This window comes from Mustela lutreola, chromosome 4 (genome assembly GCF_030435805.1).
Source record: "Mustela lutreola isolate mMusLut2 chromosome 4, mMusLut2.pri, whole genome shotgun sequence".
Taxonomy (NCBI): domain Eukaryota; kingdom Metazoa; phylum Chordata; class Mammalia; order Carnivora; family Mustelidae; genus Mustela; species Mustela lutreola.
In genome coordinates, this window is record NC_081293.1 from 39477817 (window position 1) to 39497416 (window position 19600).

General features: G+C 36.8%; 1 protein-coding gene across 4 annotated transcripts in view; it reads right to left on the minus strand.

Moving 5' to 3' along the window:
- Positions 1 to 19600, minus strand: part of ZFAND4 (zinc finger AN1-type containing 4) — a 95922-nt gene that overhangs the window by 30997 nt on the left and 45325 nt on the right. For 3 of the 4 annotated variants that reach the window (XM_059169607.1, XM_059169608.1, XM_059169606.1), the window contains 3 exons: positions 9255 to 9330; positions 6421 to 6488; positions 2789 to 2975 (listed from right to left, as the gene is read on the minus strand). In XM_059169607.1, coding sequence (XP_059025590.1) covers positions 2789 to 2975; positions 6421 to 6488; positions 9255 to 9330 — 331 coding nt within the window. The remainder of the gene's footprint in view (positions 1 to 2788; positions 2976 to 6420; positions 6489 to 9254; positions 9331 to 19600) is intronic. The other variant, XM_059169609.1, reaches the window with a different exon arrangement.

Sequence of the window (19600 nt, forward strand, 5' to 3'; positions counted from 1 at the left end):
GGAGGCACTGGATTAAGGCTGTAGCCCTCATCCCTCTTCTCTACTTCTGGACTACATGGTTGTGGTTACTGTGTGGTTACTACTATACTTTGTAGTAACCAGATCCTAATAAGTTAGTCAGCAGTCAACACCCACTTGTCACACTCAGCTCTCAAAGAATGAGTCTAATCCTTCTTCCACATAATTTGTGGTGGGCAGAATGTAAAGGAATCCACATGATTCTCAATCCCTGGTGCCCATATCCTGTATACTCCCCTACACTTGAGTGAAAAATGACCTAGGACTTGTTTGCAGTCAACACAATATGGCAAAAGGGATTTTTCAGATGTTATTTAGGTCCCAAATCTGTTGATTTGAGTTAATCAAAAGGGAGCTGAGGGCAGCCTCTAGGCAAAAGCCAGGGCCCTCAGTCATACAAGTGCCAGGAAATGAATTATGCCAAGAACATCATTAAGCTTGAAGTAGATTTCACCAGGGCCTCCATATAAGAATGCATCTTTGCCAATGCCTTGACTGTAACTTTGGTAGACCCAGAGCAGAGCACCCAGCTAACCTGTGACTAGACTCCTGAGCCACAGAAACTGTTCTCTAGACTACAAGTTCTTTTTTCTATATTTTTTTTCTATTAGCTTTATATACTGTGGGACTGAATTTAGGCACTTGTATCACCAAAGGATCCCCCAAATAGCCAAAGCATTATTAAGAAAGAAGAACAAAGCTGGAGGTATTACAGTCTCAGATGTCAAGATATACTACAAAGCCATAATAATCAAAGCAGTATGGTAAGTTACACAGAAATAGACACATAGATCAATGGAATAGAACAGAGAGCCCAAAAGTAAACCCATGCTTATAGAGTCAAGTAATCTACAACAAAGAAGGCAAAAATAAATCATGGGGGAAAAGACAGTCTCTTCAATAAGGACAACTACAAGAAAGAAAGAAAAGAAAAGCAAGCAAGCGAGAGAGAGAGAGAAACTAGATACTTTCTTATAGTCTACACCAAAATAAACTCAAAATGAGTTAAAGACCTAAATGTGAGACTTGGAACTATGAAATTCCTAGAAAACACAGGCAGTAATTTTTTTGGCATCACCCTTAACAAAATTTTTCTAAATATGTCTCTTCTGGCAAGGGAAACAAAAGCAAAAATAAACTACTGGAACTATACTAAAATAAAAAGCTTTTGTACAGTAAAGGAACCCTTCAACAAAATGAAAAGGCAATCTACTGAATGGGAGAAGATATCTGCAAATGATATAACCAATGAGGGGTTAGTAACCAAAAATATAAAAAGAACTTATACTATTCAACACCAAAAAACCTCACAATTAATCTGATTAAACTTAGTTATCTATAATACTTTTCCTTCCTTGGTCTGCTTGGAAAATTCCTACTCCCTTTTTAAGTTCCCTTCTTCTCAGAGTTTGTCCCTAACTCCCCACCTTTCAGGCAAAATGAAGGCCTTCTTATCCGGTTTTCCAGAGATGTTGATATCTTTTTGTAACAATTGGTTAAGAATATATTATAGATATAGCTACAGCAGACTGCATGCTCCACAAAGGGAGGGACAGTCATCTTCATAAGCCAGTACTTGTGTACAGACTGGCTAAAAAGTTCATTAAGTGTTTAGTGGCTTAAAGTGAAAGGCAATAAAGAATCAAAGTAAGACAGAGTACACAGAAACTTACAGATGACCTTTTCTTATTTCCTAATTGTTCTATTGCCTAGTTAAGTACCTTTAAAGTTTAGAATCTAAAGCTAAGTATGTTGGAGTTTTAAATCAATTTAACAACTCCTCTTCCTTTTACAGAGCAGGAAAACAAGACCGGAGAAGTAGAGAGATTTATCTGCCTCTAAGCAGCAGAGTTGCTAAATTTTGAATTAAACAAAACAAAACAAAACAAAACAAAACAGCAACTCTAGGTTCAACCCTATTATGTCTAGGCTATATAATAACAATAACACACTATTATACCAAGACTCTGTAATCAAGTCAGCATCTTACAGTTTCATAACTCTTGTTAAGAAATAAGTCTTAATAAATATATAGTTTTGGGGCACCTGGGTGGCTCAGTGGGTTAAGCCTCTGCCTTCGGCTCAGGTCATGATCTCAGGGTCCTGGGATCAAGCCCTGCATTGGGCTCTCTGTTCAGCTAGGAGCCTACTTTCCTCTCTCTCTCTGCCTGCCTCTCTACTTGTACTCTCTCTCTCTCTGTGTCAAATAAATAAATAAAATCTTAATATATATATAGTTTAATAAGTAATATACTAATAAATATATTATTTTTACTATTAATAAATATACTTCAATATAAGTAAATAAGTATAAAAATTCTACTCCATAAAGAAATTTCAGTTTTATTTTTTTTTAATTTTTTTTAAGATTTTATTTATTTATTTGACAGACAAGAGATTACAAGTAAGCAGAGAGACAGGCAGAAAGAGAGGAGGAAGCAGGCTCCCTGCTGAGCAGAGAGCCCGATGTGGGGCTCGATCCCAGGACGCTGGGATCATGACCTGAGCCGAAGGCAGAGGCTTTAACCCACTGAGCCACCCAGGCGCCCGAAATTTCAGTTTTATAAATTACTCTCCAAATATCAATCATATGAAGGACAACTTCAGAATTAAACAGTTGGGCCAGGGATTGGGGAGAATGCATGAAATTTAGTTAGTCTTATGAATATAAGATTATTCTGAAAACACAAAATAAACATTAAGATTTATAGAGTATATCACACAGTGTTCTCCTTTTCAAATTGAGACATGCAAATGAAAACCTATTTACCTTAAAGATTCAGATAATGGTGTTAAAGTGCCATCTCCCCTATCTACTACACGAAAGAAATTCAATTGATCTCCTTCTCGGTATACCAAAAATGTAACTTGTTTGTTGCAGGAGGTCTTCTCCCAGACCTCATCTCGACTGGAATCCATGTACTCAGCCATCTCCCTAAGTGGATCTTCCATAGGAACTACAAATGGAAAAATTGATAAACAAGTCTTGAATTTATATCAGGTTTTATGCATCTTGGTACAGTGACAGGATATAATGTGCTGAATTAGAACAACATATACATGATGGTCTTTAAAGAAGTTTCTCGCCTTTTTTTTTGCAATGTTTTATTTTTTTTAATTTTTTTTTTAATTTCTTCTCAGTGTTCCAGAATTGTTTATGCACCACACCCAGTGCTCCATGCAATACGTGCCCTCCATAATACCCACCACCAGGCTCACCCAGCCTCCCAGCCCCCACCCCTCCAAAACCTTCAGATTGTTTTTCAGAGTCCACAGTCTCTCATGATTCATCTCCCCCTCCAATTCCCCCCACTCCCTTCTCCTCTCCATCTCCCCATGTCCTCCGTGTTATTTCTTGTGCTCCACAAATAAGCGAAACTATATAATAATTGACTCTCTCTGCTTGACTTATTTCACTCAGCATAATCTCTTCTTATAGTTAATACAGCATTCCCTATGTCGTACTAACATGAAAGAAACAAAACGCATTATTATGTTATTACATACAAAGACAGGGCTTAACTAAATACATTAGTATCTTCCTGTGCCACTAGAGTCTGTGTAGTTGCTGATTCTATGACATAATTACCCAAGACTATTTTCACTTCACATGTCTACTTCCTATATTTTCCAATATTGTTACATCAATAATTTAAAAGCAATATAAATTCCACTTACTTAAGATTTTAAAAAAAGGACACATACACATAACTAGGAAACATTATGTTGGAAATTAGAAGGAAATGAATCTCCTTTTTTCTTTCTGGTTTTGGATTCTTCTTTGATTTTGGTTTTACATTCTTCTTAGAGCTGTTTCTTGACATGAAGTTAAGTAATTAAAAGTATACAATAATTTAGAACACAAAGGGGCCCGTGAGTGTACTGAAACGGGCATGTGTATAATGGGTAGCACATTGTTTCTTGAAAGCATCCTCCCAGGACTCCAACTGTCCTGAAGTGTACCCATGTGTCTAGTCAGAGCACAAGAACTGGGACAAAGCCCTGTACTACTATAGGCTATTCTGGCCTCAAGTCATCCTCTGGTTGATATTACAGGCATCATTACAACCTGCTCGTGTCCACAGTAGCCACAGATTCTGCTCCTGTGGGCGGAAGGGCCTCAAAGATTGCTGGCTCATAGGTTTAATGTTCGAAAAGACTCTGACCCCAGACTTAAGTAATGATTACAGGAAAAAAGTTGACTCCCAGAAACTCTCATGTCAAACTGCAGAAACATTTGTTCTTTCCTAAAAGATGCAACAACTTCTCAAATTCCCTAACTTTGATTCAAGTAGCTTATTTATTAACAGAATCACAGTACTGTGCTAACCTTTTAAAAACTTACAGCAATAAGAAATACAAAACTGGGAAAGTAACAAAGTAGAAACATTAAAGATGTCCCCAAATGCTAATCCAATACCACCATCACTAAAAGAGAAAAAGTAGAAATATAGTAAGATTTAGCTTATTTTGTAAAAATATTTGGATGTTTTGACCAACTCTTTCATAGGCACAAAATGTGCAAATATTAAAAGACATGCTTAAAATAAGTTCTTGCCATTTTTTAGATAATGTTACACGTTCCACATTACCTTAAAAAGAAATAAAATCTATTTTGCTGCCACTACTAAAGCCGCGCAAAGGCTTTACCTAAATCAACATGGTGTGTCCTATATAAGGAGGCTCTGGGATTGAGTACGTGCACCACCTATGTGGTATATGCACACACCTTATCATAACAGAAAAACCAGTCTGATTTCACCAGGTATAACACACTGTATATGTACTATAAGATAAAATTTAGTTTTAGAAAGGATTTTCTATGCTGTTTGATATTTTTAAAACTAAGTATTACTAAACTCATGGTATTTTCTAAACCATAACTTTCAAGTAAGCCAAAAGGGGTGCCTGGGTGGCTCAGTCATTAAGCAACTGCCTTTAGCTCAGGTCACGATCCCAGGGTCCTGGGACTGAGTCCCACATTGGGCTCCCTGTTCAGCAGGAAGCCTGCTTCTTCCTCTCCCACTGCTTGTGTTCCCTCTCTGTCAAATAAATAAACAAAATCTTGGGGGAGAAAAAAAAGACTAAATAGCCAAAAAGTATGGTTTCTCAAATACAACGTGAAAAAGTTGTAGATCTGGGTATCATTTTTAATCTTCACAAAGTTTTCAATGATACATGGAGACAACAGCAAGCTTTTAAAGAAGATGATTCAATAAATTACAAAACACAGAGATAAAATTTGACTTGTGGAAGAAATAAAGCAGGGCGGAATCAATAATTAAAATATGACACCCTTCCCCAAATGAGGCCCACAGGAGCAAGACTTCTCTGAGCAGTCTAAGGGTCCCTCTTCTTTGTGGGGATTCATGTGAATCAGGAACCCATGCAAATACTCCCAGTTTTTCCAATGCTTAGAGCTCTCTTGTTAATCAAGTCTCTGCTCACATCATCTCTTCGAAGGCCCTTTCACAATCATCCTCCTAGAATCCTACTTTCACAGACACTGTCCCAACTCCCTTATTTCCTCCACAGCACCTGCAACTGCCTGATATGACATTGAATCTTTACATCTTTATTGTGGGCACTGTCAGTAAGCAGAAACTTTTTCTTCCATGGAACACAGCATTGAACATCTAGTAGATACATAAAATAAATTTGTTAAATGAATGAAAGACCTCCAGGGACTGCCTTGTTTTTCCCTATTTATAGGGCTGTAATTTTAATATGGAACATATGGTGAGGTCTTTTTTTTTTCCATGTTCCTTTTCTTTTTTTTTTAAATAGATGTACACTTTTAAAATTAAAATTCAATTAATTAACAAATAATGTATTATTAGTTTCAGAGGTAGAGGTCAGTGATTCATCAGTCTTATATAATACACTGTGCTCATTACATTACATCCTCTCCTTAATGTCCACCACCCACGTTCTGAAAAAAGATTCAACAGGGCTGCAATAATATCTATAAACCCAAATGCATCACAAACCAGGCTAACAGGCAACTTTAGAATTGGCTAACAGGCAACTTTAGAATTTTCTGTAAAAATCATTACATCCAGAGGTGAAGACTCAGTGGGTAAAAAAAAAAGAAAAAAAGCAACAAATTGGTATGAACTTATACAATGATAACAACATATTCACACAATACTATTCATTTTCTTTCCCTCTCCTGGTGACGTTTATTTTTAAATATCCCTGGATTGAATCAGGAAATTTTTCTGAAACCTGAGGTTCTTCTGCACATATATGCTTTACAGAACAATGCTTAGAAAAACAAATGCTGTTCTAAGACCTAATAGCAGAAAGAGAACCTGATTAAAACCCGAGACTATAAAAATACCAACCCGCTTGAATTATTATTGTCAAACTTTAATGTACATGATTCTAATTAATGCTTACCTCTTCTAGTATTTATAGGTCCACCACGCATAGCCAATACCAGCTTCAAGGTACAACCTTCTGATATGCTGTTAACAGAAAAACAAACCATCGTTATCAAAGCACATTTGGTGTTAGACATAGACATAATTAAGTACTAGTGTATCAGGCATCATACTCACTCTCTATAATATAAAAAAGATACAGCAATATGCATAAATATAAAATGTTAACTTAATTACTTGTATAAGTAATGAAAAAGTATATTCTCATAAGCTAAACATGACATGACACCTCAGTTTAGCATCTTCATTTCACATATAAAGAAAAAGAGGCCGTAAGAAGTTTTCCAAGACCCAAAGTGTTAGAAAACAGATCTATTTAGTATAAGAGAAAATAGAAAAACAGCAAATCTACAATATCTACAAGCGCTCCCAAATCCCAGTGCTCTTCCAGATATTTCACATCGCCTCTGACTCTTCTGTTCTTAAGAGTGAAGAAAACTATGGAAAGAACCTAGAGGTCCATCAACAGATAAATGGATGAAGAAGATGTGGAATGGAATTCTACGCAGCCATCAAAAGAAATGAAATCTTGCCATTTGCAATGACGCTGATGAAACTAGAGGGTATTAGGCTGAGTGAAATCAATCATGATCACTGTGATATGAGGAATTTGAGAGGCAGGGCAGGGGGCTGTAGGGGGAAGGGAAGGAAAAAAATGAAGCAAGATGGGATCAGGAGGGAGACAAACCAAGAGAGACTCTAAATCTCACAAAACAAACTAAGGGCTGCTGGGGAGTGGTGGGGGGTAGGGATAGGATGGTGGGGTTATGAACATTGTGGAGGGTATGGGCTATGGTGAGTGCTATGAAATGTGTAAGCCTATTGATTCATAGACCTATACCCCGGGGCAAATAATACATTACATGCTAATAAAAAATAATTTAATAAAGGAAAAAAGAGTGAAGAAGTGCATGAAAGAAGGGAGAAAGGAAGACAAAAGTCAAATAATATATCTACAATCACTGGTGCAAATACAGTGTCACTTAGTAATAGAAGGAGGGCTTGATGAAAAATGAAGGACTTGGTGAAGAGCAAAACTCTCTTATCCAATACTCTTTTTTTATCTTTATCAAGTGTGCTTTATGTTTTGTTTTATTATTTTTAATTCTGATTCCAGTATAGTCAACAGTGTTATATTAGTTTCAGGTGACAATATAATGATTCAACAATTCTACTGATTACTCAGTGCTCGTCATGATAAGTGTCCTCTGAATCCCCTCCACCTAATTCGCCTATCCCCCCGGCCCAACTCCTCTCTTTTTTTTTTTTTTTTTTTAAAGATTTTATTTATTTATCAGAGGGCGGGGGGAGAGCGAGCACAGGCAGACAGAATGGTAGGCAGAGGCAGAGGGAGAAGCAGGCTCCCTGACGAGCAAGGAGCCCGATGTGGGACTCGATCCCAGGACGCTGGGATCATGACCTGAGCTGAAGGCAGCTGCTTAACCAACTGAGCCACCCAGGCGTCCCCCAACTCCTCTCTGATTAACCATCAATTTGTACTCTATAGTTAAGAGTCCATTTCTTGGTTTTTCTCTTTTTTCTTCTGCTCATTTTTTTGGTCCTCAAATTCCACATATTAGTGAAACTATATGGCTCTTGTTTTGCTCTGACTTATTTCACTTAGGATTATACTCTCTAGCTCCATCCATGTCATTGTAAATGGCAAGATTTCATTCTTTTATGGCTGGATAATATTCCATTGTATATATGGCACATCTTCTTTATCCATTCATCTACCAATGGACACTTGGGGTGCTTCCATAATATGGCTATTGTAGATAATGCCACTATAAATATAGGGGCACATGTATCCCTTTGAATTAGTGTTTTTGTATTTCTTGGATAAATACCCAGTAGTGCAATTATTGGGTTGTAGGGTAGTTCTATTTTTAATTTTTTGAAGACCCTCCAAACTGTCTTCCACAGTGGCTGTACCAATATGCATTCCCACCAACAGTGCAGGAGGATTCCTTTTCTTTCCACACCCTCACCAACACCCACTGTCTCTTTGTTATTAATTTTAGCCATTCTAACAGGTGTAAGGTGACATCTCACTAGAGTTTTGATTTGCATTTCCCTGATAATGAGTGATTCTGAGCATTTTTTCCTAAGTCTGTTGGCCATCTGGATGTCGTCTTTGGAGAAATACCTATTCTTTAATTGAATCATTAGGTTTTGGCGTGCTGAGTTGTGAAGGTTTTTATATATTTTGGATACTAACTCTATTGGATATGTCATTTGCAAACACCTCCCATTCAGTAAGTTGCTTTTAGTTTCATTGATTATTTCCTTCACTGTGCAGAAGCTTTTTGTTTTGGTGTAGTCCCAAGAGTTTATTTTAGCTTTTATTTCCCCTGCCTCAGGAGACATACCTTAGAAAAATGTTGCCACAGCTAATGTCAGAAAAATTACTGCCTGTGCTCTTTCCTAGGATTTTTATTCTTACCCAATTCTTTTATAAAAATGAAAAAAAAAGGAAAGTAGTCAAGTGGGAATGGGCCAATATCAAAAGAAAAGAGCACAAGGCAAGTTCAAAAGAGAGGGATCTAAAAAGGCAGGATATATATAACTTGGTGTGAATAATGAAAAGATAAAACAAATAGTCAAAGGAAAGGATCAGGTAGTTGGCGTACTGAGCCAACATATCTTAAGGTGCAGGATTTACACTTAAATCTAGGGGTCACAACTATTCAGAAGAGACATGATACAAGGATTTCCCAAGAAAAACACTGATACATGGAGTTGTAATACTGAGCATATATAAAACAGCTAATATGTAATTACACTCACTTGTAATCATTCAAGCAATAATCATCTTCAAGTTCCATGTTATTCCAAATTAAGTGCTGCTGACAGATGGGAATACCTTAGGGGAAGGTTATAAAAATATGGTTATAAATTCAATAGAATCTTCAAAAGAGTATGATACAAAGCTCTTCTATTAAAAGACTACTACTAATGATAAACATACTTCTAAACTGAATGCTAAGTGCTTAGCTAAAATTCACAGAATTACAGATAAAAGCTATGGTTAAAAGTAGATGGAATCCAGTCCACTAACTTTAGAACAGTGTTTTAGTAACTCTCTATTCTTGAAGCCAAGTATAACATTAGGGAGCACTTTAAAGGATAAGTATCATGAAATCAGCCCTGAAGCATTTAAGATTTAAGGTCTATAAGACTGTTCTCAATGCTACAAAGTACACTCTTCATTCAGTTATATGCAGTTTGTTAAAAGTATATTGTAAGTAGCAGTGGAGATGAAATTGGTTAAGGTTGTTAAAATATACAAAATTCTCTTGGGGCGCCTGGGTGGCTCAGTGGGTTAAGGCCTCTGCCTTCAGTTCAGGTCATGATCCTAGGGTCCTGGTATCAAGCACCGCATTGGGCCTTCTGCTCAGTGAGAAGCCTGTTACCCGACTCTCTCTACCTGCCTCTCCGCCTACTTGTGATCTCTGTCAAATAAATAAATAAATAAAATCTTTATTAAAAAATATATAAAACTCTCACTATAAGATAATTAGGTCATAAAATAAAGTATAACATGGGACTATAGTTAATAATATTGTATACCTGAAAGGTGCTATGAGACTAGATCTTAAAAGTTTCTATCACAAGAAAAAAATTTTATAACTATGTATGGTGATGGATGTTAACAAGATTCATTATCCTGATCACTTATCAATAAATACAAATTTTGAATCATTATGTTGTACATCTGAAACTAGTATGTCAATTACGTCTAAGTTTAACTAGTATTTCAATTATATCTAAGCTTAAAAATATAGAACATTTAATTTAGTTTACTGTCCTTTTGGGGAGGTGTATTCCTAAAATGTGTTCTCAAGTAACATTATTTAGTGATTAACATGTCATCTTTCATAATGCTTCTGAATGGAAGTCATTAATCTTGAAAAGGGCAGAAAATTAATTTCCAAAATAAACATTAATGTACTAGAAAATTCTTCCACCTTAGCATTTGTATGTGACTGTACTTTAACATGTTCTTTTGTAGAGTCTGAACACTAATTATAGAATAATTCAATATTTGAAAAAAAACTATGTTATAATTTTCAATACTGGAAATTATAGTCTATAAGAGAGTTTATTTGTATTTCTGTGATGTTAAAGAAATATTAAAAAGACTCCATACACTAGCATAATTAACCTTTTTCACTTGTTTTTTTTTGTTTGTTTTTTTGGGTTTTTTTGCAAAGTACACATTAGACTTCCCAAAGAATATTTGGACTATACTAGTCAGAGAGTGTTATCTACTCAACAGGACATTTAATGGATACTGATACTGATGAAAATCTTTTTTGAATATCTCATATACTGTCTTCTCAAATTACTTTTTCTTATGATACTAAAACTTGACTAGAATAATAACAGTGGTGGGGCCTCTGGATGGCTCAGCCAGTTAAGCATCTGCCTCTTGACTTTAGCTTAGGTCATCATCTCAGGGTCCTGAGATCAAGCCCCTCATCTGGCTCTGTGCTCAGCATAGAGTCTGCTTGTCCCTCTCCCTCTGCTCCTCCTGATGCTTACACTCTCTTTCCTTCTCTCTAATAAATAAATGAAATCTTTAAAAAACAAAAATAACAGTGGTATGTATGCTAGTCTGCATTATTATAAGCCAAGCACTGTTAAAAGTGCTTGACTTCTATTATCATACTTTAACTGCAACCACAATCTTGTGAAGTGTGCATCAATATTATGTTCACTTCACAGATAATAAAACTGAATGAAGTACTGAGGAGCATGTAGGTGGCTCTGCCAAATAAGCATCCAATTCTTGATTTCAGTTCAGGTCATGCTCTCAGGGTTGTGAGATCGGGCCCTGTATGGGGCTCCATGCTGAGCATGGAGACTAGTTGAGATTCTCTCTCTCTCCCTCTGTCCCTCTCACTTCCCTTCTTTAAAAAAATGAATAAATAAAACTGAATACTGACAGACTGACACACAGAGTAGGCGGATTTGAGATGTGAAGCCCCCACAGGCCAACTCCAGTTATCAGACTGGAAATGTTAAAATAACTATGATTATTTTGCTAAAAGCTCTAACAGGTAAAGGAGATAGCAAGCAAGATTAGTTGGGCAATGTAAGCAGAGAGATGGAAATTCTAAGAAAGAAAAGGAAATGCTGGAGAGATCAAGAACACCATAACAGAAAGGAATAATGCTTTTAATGGGCTCATCAGTAGACTGGACACAGCTAAGGAAAGTATATATGAGCTTGAGAATAATAAAAAACATGAACAACTCCATGCTCACAAATTTGATGATCTAGATGAAAAGGGCCAATTCTTCCCACACAAAACACACAAAAAAGAGATAATGTGAATATTCCTTTATCTATTAAACATAAATGGAGTCAGTAAGTAATGACCTTGAACAAAAAGCACTGAGGCCAGATTGTTTCACTGGTGAATTCTACCAGATATTTAAGAAAGAAATTATCCAATTCTCTACAACGGATTCCAGAGGCAGATTGGATACATCCTAATTCATTCTATGAAGCCACATTACCCCAATACCAAAACCAGATGAAGACATTACAAGAAAACTACAGACCAATATCTCTCATGAACATAGATGACAAAAAAACAACAAAATATTAGCAAATGAAATTCAACAGTGTATAAAAAAGAATTATGCAAGCCTTGTTGATCATTCAAAAATCAATGTAGTCCATCACCTCAAAGGGCTGAAGAAGAAAAATCCCATGATTATATGAATAAATGGAGAAAAAGCAAATCCAAAAGTCATCCATGATAAAAATCCTCAGCAAACTAGAAATAGAGGGGAAATCCAACTTGACAAAAACCCTATATATGTAATGGCTTAAAATTTAAAGTTTTCCCACTAAGACTGTGGAAAAGGCAAGGATGTCCCCTTCTTACTAATGCTTTTGAATACTGTACTGGAAGTCCTAGCTAATGCCAGGATTAGCTAAAAATAATAAAAGGAAATAAAAGGTATACTGATAAGGAAGAAATAAAACCATCTTTGCAGATGACATGATTGTGCAGAAAATCTAAAAGAAACAATAACAAAAACTATTAGAACTAATAAGCAGTTATAGCAAAATTACAGGACACAACCTTAATATACTAAAGTTAATCACTTTTTTATATACCAGTAATTACCAAGTAGAATTTGAAATTTATAATATATTGGTGTGGTGCAAAAATAATTAATACTGTTATGCTGAAAATAAATAAAAAATAAATTTTAAAAAATACCTATATCTTAAAAATATATATGTAGATTACCATCTACATTAGCACCTAATAAAAACAGGTATAAATCTAACAAAATATGTATAAGATCCATATGCAGAGGAGGAGGAGCAAGATGGCAAAGAAGTAAGAGACCTAAATTTAGTCTGGTCCCAGAAATTCAGCTAGATAGTTATCAAACCATTTTAAACACCTACAAACTCAACAGGAGATTGAAGAGAAGAATAGCAGCAACTCTATGAATAGAAAAGCGACCACATTCTGGAAGACAGGATGTGCAGAGAAATGAATCTGAGGTGATATATGGGAAGATAGACCCAGGGGGGAGGGGCTGGCTCCTGGCAAGCAGCAGAGCAGTGGAACACAAAATTGGAACTTTTAGAAGTCTGCTCCATGGGCTCCATAGGGCGCCTGGGTGTCTCAGTCGTTAAGCATCTGCTTTTGGCTCAGGTCATGATCCCAGTGCCCTGGGACTGTGCCCCACACTGGGATCCCTGCTGAGGAGGAAGTCTTCTTCTCTCTCTCCACCCCCCTGCTTGTGTTTAAAATCTTAAAAAAAAAAAAAAAGAAGAAGAAGAAAAAGAAGTCTGTTCCATTGAGGGACCTCGCTCCAGAGGCTAAGTGGGGCTGGAGCCCTCAATGGGACAGTGTGGTCTCAGGACCTGCAGGGCCACAAAAAGACCAGTGGTGTCTTAGTATGGCAGAGCTCCCAGGTATCAGAGCAGGGAAGCCAGCTGCAAAGACAAAGCTGAGAAAGGGGCTTTCAGTTCAGAGTTACCTTAAATCATGATCTGAGGCACAGTCATGCAACTATTCTTTGAGCAGGGACCCCACAAGTAGCAGATCTGGGGAGAACACCCCCACTTACTCCACCAGAAGGAGCAGCATGGGAGCACACTGCAGGAATCTGCTGGGCTTGAAGACTCAAAGGAAATAAAAGGTATACCGAATCTGCTGGGTTTGGGGACTCCAAAAGGGGCAGTGTGCCAGCGACAGAAATGCTTGGTCACAGGCCAGGTGAGCTTGGAGTGCAGTCGGAAGCCAGGGAGACAGGATTGACTGCTCTTCTCTGAGGGCTCACTGAAGAGGGAGGCCCTGAGCTCTCCACTCCTCCAGGGCTAGAGATTAGGGAGCCGCCATTTTCATTATTGTACTCCAACGCTGTACAGAAAGCATTCAGGGAAGAAAAGCAACTAAAAGCAAATGCAAGCAGATTGCTTAGCCTGGTCCCTGGCAAGGGCAGTGCAAATCCGCCTCCTACAAAGACATTTTAGTAACAGGCCACTCCCCCAGAAGATCAGCAAGAACATCCAGCCAAGACCAAGTTTAACAATGAGAACTGCAAACCACCAGTGCTGCGGGAATACAACACATAAAATTTATGGCCTTTTCCCCATGATTCTTTAGTCTTTCAAAGCTAAATCTCTTAAATTTTCCTTATTTTTTTTCTTCTTCTATCTTTTTAAATGTTTCCATTTTCCTATTTTAACCAATTTTAACTTATCAATACCTTTTTTTTAAAATTTATTGTTTATTTTCAGCATAACGGTATTCATTATTTTTGCACGACACCCAGTGCTTCATGCAATCTGTGCCCTCTGTAATACCCACCACCTGGTACCCCGACCTCCCACCACCCACCCCTTCAAAAAACTTCTTTTTAATTTTCATTTTTATACTTATAGTCTATCCCTTCATTCTGTATAACCTTATTTTTCTTATACATATAAGTTTTTCTTTCCTTAAAATTTTGGGATGCAGACTCTTTTAACAGACCAAAATACACCCTAAATCCACCATATGGCTTTGTTCTACTCCCCAACCTGATGACATTCCTTCCCTTTTTGTTCCCCAACAACTTATCACCTCAATTCCTTTTTTAAAATCTTTTAAAATTTTCATCTTTATAGTCATATTCCATCCCATCGTTGTGTTTACCCATATATATACATATATATATATATGTATATATATATGTATATATATAGAAGTTTTTCTTTCTTTAAAATTTTGGGAGGCAGTTTTGTCTAACAGACCAAAATATACCCCATATCAAGTGTGTGGCTCTGTTCTCTTCACCAGCTAAATAATTTTTTTCCCTTCTTCTCCCCCTGGTTTCGGGTCTCTTCTGATTTGGTTAGTGTATATTTTTCTAGGGTCAATGTTAACCTTTTAACATTTTGTTCTCTCATTCATCTACTCGTCTCTGAATAAAATATTCTTCTCTGGATTAAAGGCAGAAAAATTCACCTCAAAAAAAGAACAAGAGGCAGTACCGACTGCTGGAGATCCAATCAATACAGATATAGTAAGATTTCAGAACCAGAGTTCAGAATGATGATTATAAAGATGCTATCCAGGCTTGAAAAAAGCATAGAAGATACTAGAGAATCCCTTTCTGGAGAAATAAAAACTAAAATCTAACCAAGTTGAAATTTAAAACAATATATTAATGAGGTGCAATAAAAAATGGAGGCTCTTACTGCTAGGAAAAATGAGGCAGAAGAGAGAATAAGTGATATAGAAGACAAATGACAGAGAATGAAGAAGCTGAGGAAAAGATAAACAACTATCTGGATCACAAGCGGAGAATTCAAGAGATAAATCATACCATAAGACAGAATGGTATTAGAATAATTGGAATCCCAGAAGAAGAAAGAGAGATGGGCAGAAGGTATACTGAAGCAAATTATAGCAGAGAACTTCCCTAATTTGGGAAAGGAAACAAGCTTCAAAACTCAGGAGGCACATAAAAACTCCCCTCAAAAACAATAAAAATAGGTCAAAACCCCATCCTCTTATTAGTCTTAGTGACACAGAGGAAATCCTGAAAGAAGCTTGGGACAAGAAGTCTGTAACATACAATGGCAGAAATCTTAGACTGGCAGCAGACTTATCCACAGAGACCTGTCAGGGAAGAAGAGACTGGCAGGATATATTCAGAGCACTAAACGAGAAAAAAATTCAGCCAAGAATACTATATCCAGCTAGGCTGTCACTGAAAATAGAGAGATAAAAAGTTTCCAGGACCAACAAAAACTAAAAGAATTGGCAAACACCAAACCAGCCCTAGAGGAAATATTGAAAGGGGTCCTCTAAGCAAAGAGAGAGCCTAAAAGTAACAGAACAGAAAGGAACAGAGACAACATACAGTAACAGTCACCTTACAGGTAATAAAATGGAACTAAATTCGTATCTTTCAATAGTTACCGTGAATGTAAATGGACTAAATGCTCCAATCAAAACACACAGGATATCAGAATGGACAAAAAAAAGACCCATCAATATGCTATCTGAAAGAAACTCCTTTTAGACCCAAAGACACCTCCAGATTTAAACTGGGGGGGTAGAAAACCATTTACCATACTAATGGACATCAAAAGGAAGCCAGGGTGGCAATCCTTATATCAGACTAATTGATTTTAAACCAAAGCCTATAATAAGAGAGGAGGAAGGACACTATATCATACTGAAAGGGTCTGTCCAACAAGAAGATCTAACAATTTAAAAAATCTATGCCCCTAACATGGGAGCAGCCAACTGTATAAACCAATTACTAATAAAATCAAAGAAACACATCGACAATAATACAATAATACTAGAGGACTTTAACACTCCCCTCACTGAAATGGACAGATCAGCTAAGCAAAAGATCAACAAGTACAAAAAGGCTTTAAAGGACACACTAGACCAGATGGACATCACAGATATATTCAGAATATTCCATCCCAAAGCAACAGAATGCACATTCTTCTCTAGTGCACATGGAACAGTCTCCAGAACAGATCATATCCTGGGTCACAAATCAGGTCTCAACAAGTACCAAAAGACTGGGATCATTCCCTGCATATTTTCAGACCACAATGCTTTGAAACTAGAACTCAACCACAAGAGGAAGGTTGGAAAGAACTCAAATACATGGAGGCTAAAGAACACCTTACTAAAGAATGAATGGAAAAAATAAAAATTAAAAAAATTTAAAAATAAATGTCTCAACTAGGAAATTAAAGAATTGAAAAAATTCATGGAAACAAATGAAAATGAAAACACAACTGTTTTTGAGATGCAGCAAAGGTAGTCCTGAGAGGAAAGTATATAGATTTAAAAACCTTTCTCAAGAAACATGGAAGGTCTCAAATACACAACCTAAGCCTCCACCTAAAGGACCTGCAGAAAGAACAGCATATAAAACCCAGCAGAAGGGAAAAAATAAGGATAAGAGAAGAAATCAATGAAATAGGAACCAAAAGAACAGTAGAACAGATCAACAAAATTAGGAGCTGGTTCTCTTAAAGAATTAATAAGATTGATAAACCCCTGGCCAGACTTAGCAAAAAGAAAAAAGAAAGGACCCAAATTAATAAAATTATGAATGAAAGGGGAGAAATCACAACAAACACCAAAGAAAAACAATTATAAAAACATACTATGAGCAACTATATGCCAGCATATTTGACAATCTGAAAGAAATAGATGCATTCTTAGAGACATATAACTACAAAAACTGGAAAGGAAGAAATAGAAAACCGGAACAGATCCAAAACCAGTAAGGAGATTGAAGCAGTCATCAGAAATCTCCCAAATAACAAGAGCCCAGTGCCAGAAGGCTTCCCAGAGGAATTATACCAAACATTTGAAGAATAATTAATACCGATTTTCCTGAAACTGTTCCAAAAAATAGAAATGGAAGGAAAACTTCCAAACTCATTTCACAAGCATTAGCTTGATCCCAAAGACAGGCAAAGACCCCATCAAAAAGAAGAATTACAGACCAATATCCCTGATGAACACAGATGCAAAAATTCTCACCAAAATACTAGCCAGGAGGATCCAACAGTACATTAAGGGATTAGTCACCATGACCAAGTGGGATTTATTCCTGGGCTGCAAAGTTGGTTCAACATCCACAAATCAAACAATGTGATACAATACACTAATAAAAGAAAAAACAAGAAACATATGATACTCTCAATAGATGCTGAAAATCCATTTGACAAAGTACAATATCCTTTCTTAATCAAAACTCTTCACAGTATAGGAATAGAGGGTACATACCCCAATACCATCAAAGCCATCTATGAAAAACCCACAGCAAATATCATTCTCAATGAGGGAAAACTGAGAGCTTTTCCACTAAGGTCAGGAACACAGTAGGGATGTCCACTTTCACCACTGCTATTCAACATAGTACTAGAAGTCCTAGTCTCAGCAATCAGACAACAAAAAGAAATAAAAGATATCTGAACATGCAAAGAAGAAGCCAAACTCTCACTCTGCAGATGATACGATACTTTATGTGGAAAACCCAAAAGACTCCACTCAAAAACTGCGAGAACTCATATAGGAATTCAGTAATGTGTCAGGATATAAAATCAATGCACAGAAATGTTGTATTTCTATATACCAACAAGACAGAAGAAGAAATTAAGGAATCAATCCTATTTACAATTGCACCCAAAACCATAAGATACCTAGGAATAAATCTAACCAAAGAGGTAAAGAATCTGTACTCAGAAAACCATAGAGTGCTCATGAAAGAAACTGAGGAAGACACAAAGAAATGGAAAAACATTTTATGCTCTTGGATTGGAAGAACAAAATTGTGAAAATGTTTATGCTACCTAGAGCAATCTACACATTTAATGCAATCCCTATCAAAAATGCCATCAACTTTTTTCAAAGAAATGGAACAAATAATTCTAAAATTTATATGGAACCAGAAAAGACCTCAAATAGAGGAATGTTGAAAAAGAAAAACAAGTTGTTGGTATCACAATTCCAGACTTCAAGCTCTATTACAAAGCTGTCATCATCAAGACAGTATGGTACTGGCACAAAAACAGACACATAGATCAGTGGAACAGAATAGAGAGCCCAGAAATGGACCCTCAACTCTATGGTCAGCTAATCTTCGACAAAGCAGGAAAGAATGTCCAATGGAAAAAAGACAGTCTCTTCAACAAACGGTGTTGGGAAAATTGGAAGGCAACATGCAGAAGAATGAAAGTGGACTATTTCCTTACACCACACACAAAAATAGACTCCAAATAGATGAAAGACCTCAATGTGAGACAGGAATCCATCAAAATCCTTGAGGAGAACACAGGCAGCAACCTCTTTGACCTCAGCCACAACAACTTCTTCCTAGAAACACTGTCAAAGGCAAGGGAAGCAAGAGCAAAAAAATGAACTATTTGGACTTCAAGATAAAAAACATTTGCATAGCAAAGGAAACAGTCAACAAAACCAAAAGACAACTGACAGATATTTGCAAATGACATTATCAAATAAAGGGCTAGTGTCCAAAATCTACAAAGAACTTATAAACTCAACACCCAAAGAACAAAGAATCCAATCAAGAAATGGGCAGAAGACATGAACAGACATTTCTGCAAAGAAGACATCCAGATGGCCAACAGACACATGAAAAAATGCTCCACATCACTTGGCATTAGGGAAATACAAATCAAAACCACAGTGAGATACCATCTCACACCAGTCAGAATGGCTAAAATTAACCAGTCAGGAAATGGCAGGCATTGGCGAGGACACAGAGAAATGGGAACCCTCCTACACTGTTGGTGGGAATGCAAGCTGATGCAGACACTCTGGAAAACAGAATGGTGGTTCCTCAAAAAGTTGAAAATAGAGCTACCCCTTTGACCCAGCAATTGCATTACTGGGTATTTACCCTAAAGATACAAATGTTCTGATCCGAAGGGGCAGTTTATAGCAGCAATGTCCACAATAGCCAAGTTATGGAAAGAGCCTAGATGTCCAATGTCCATCAACAGATGAATGGATAAAGAAGGTGTGGTGTGTGTGTGTGTATGTGTGTATGTGTATCTGCAATGATGTGGAGGTAACTAGAGGGGATTATGCTAAGCAAAATAAG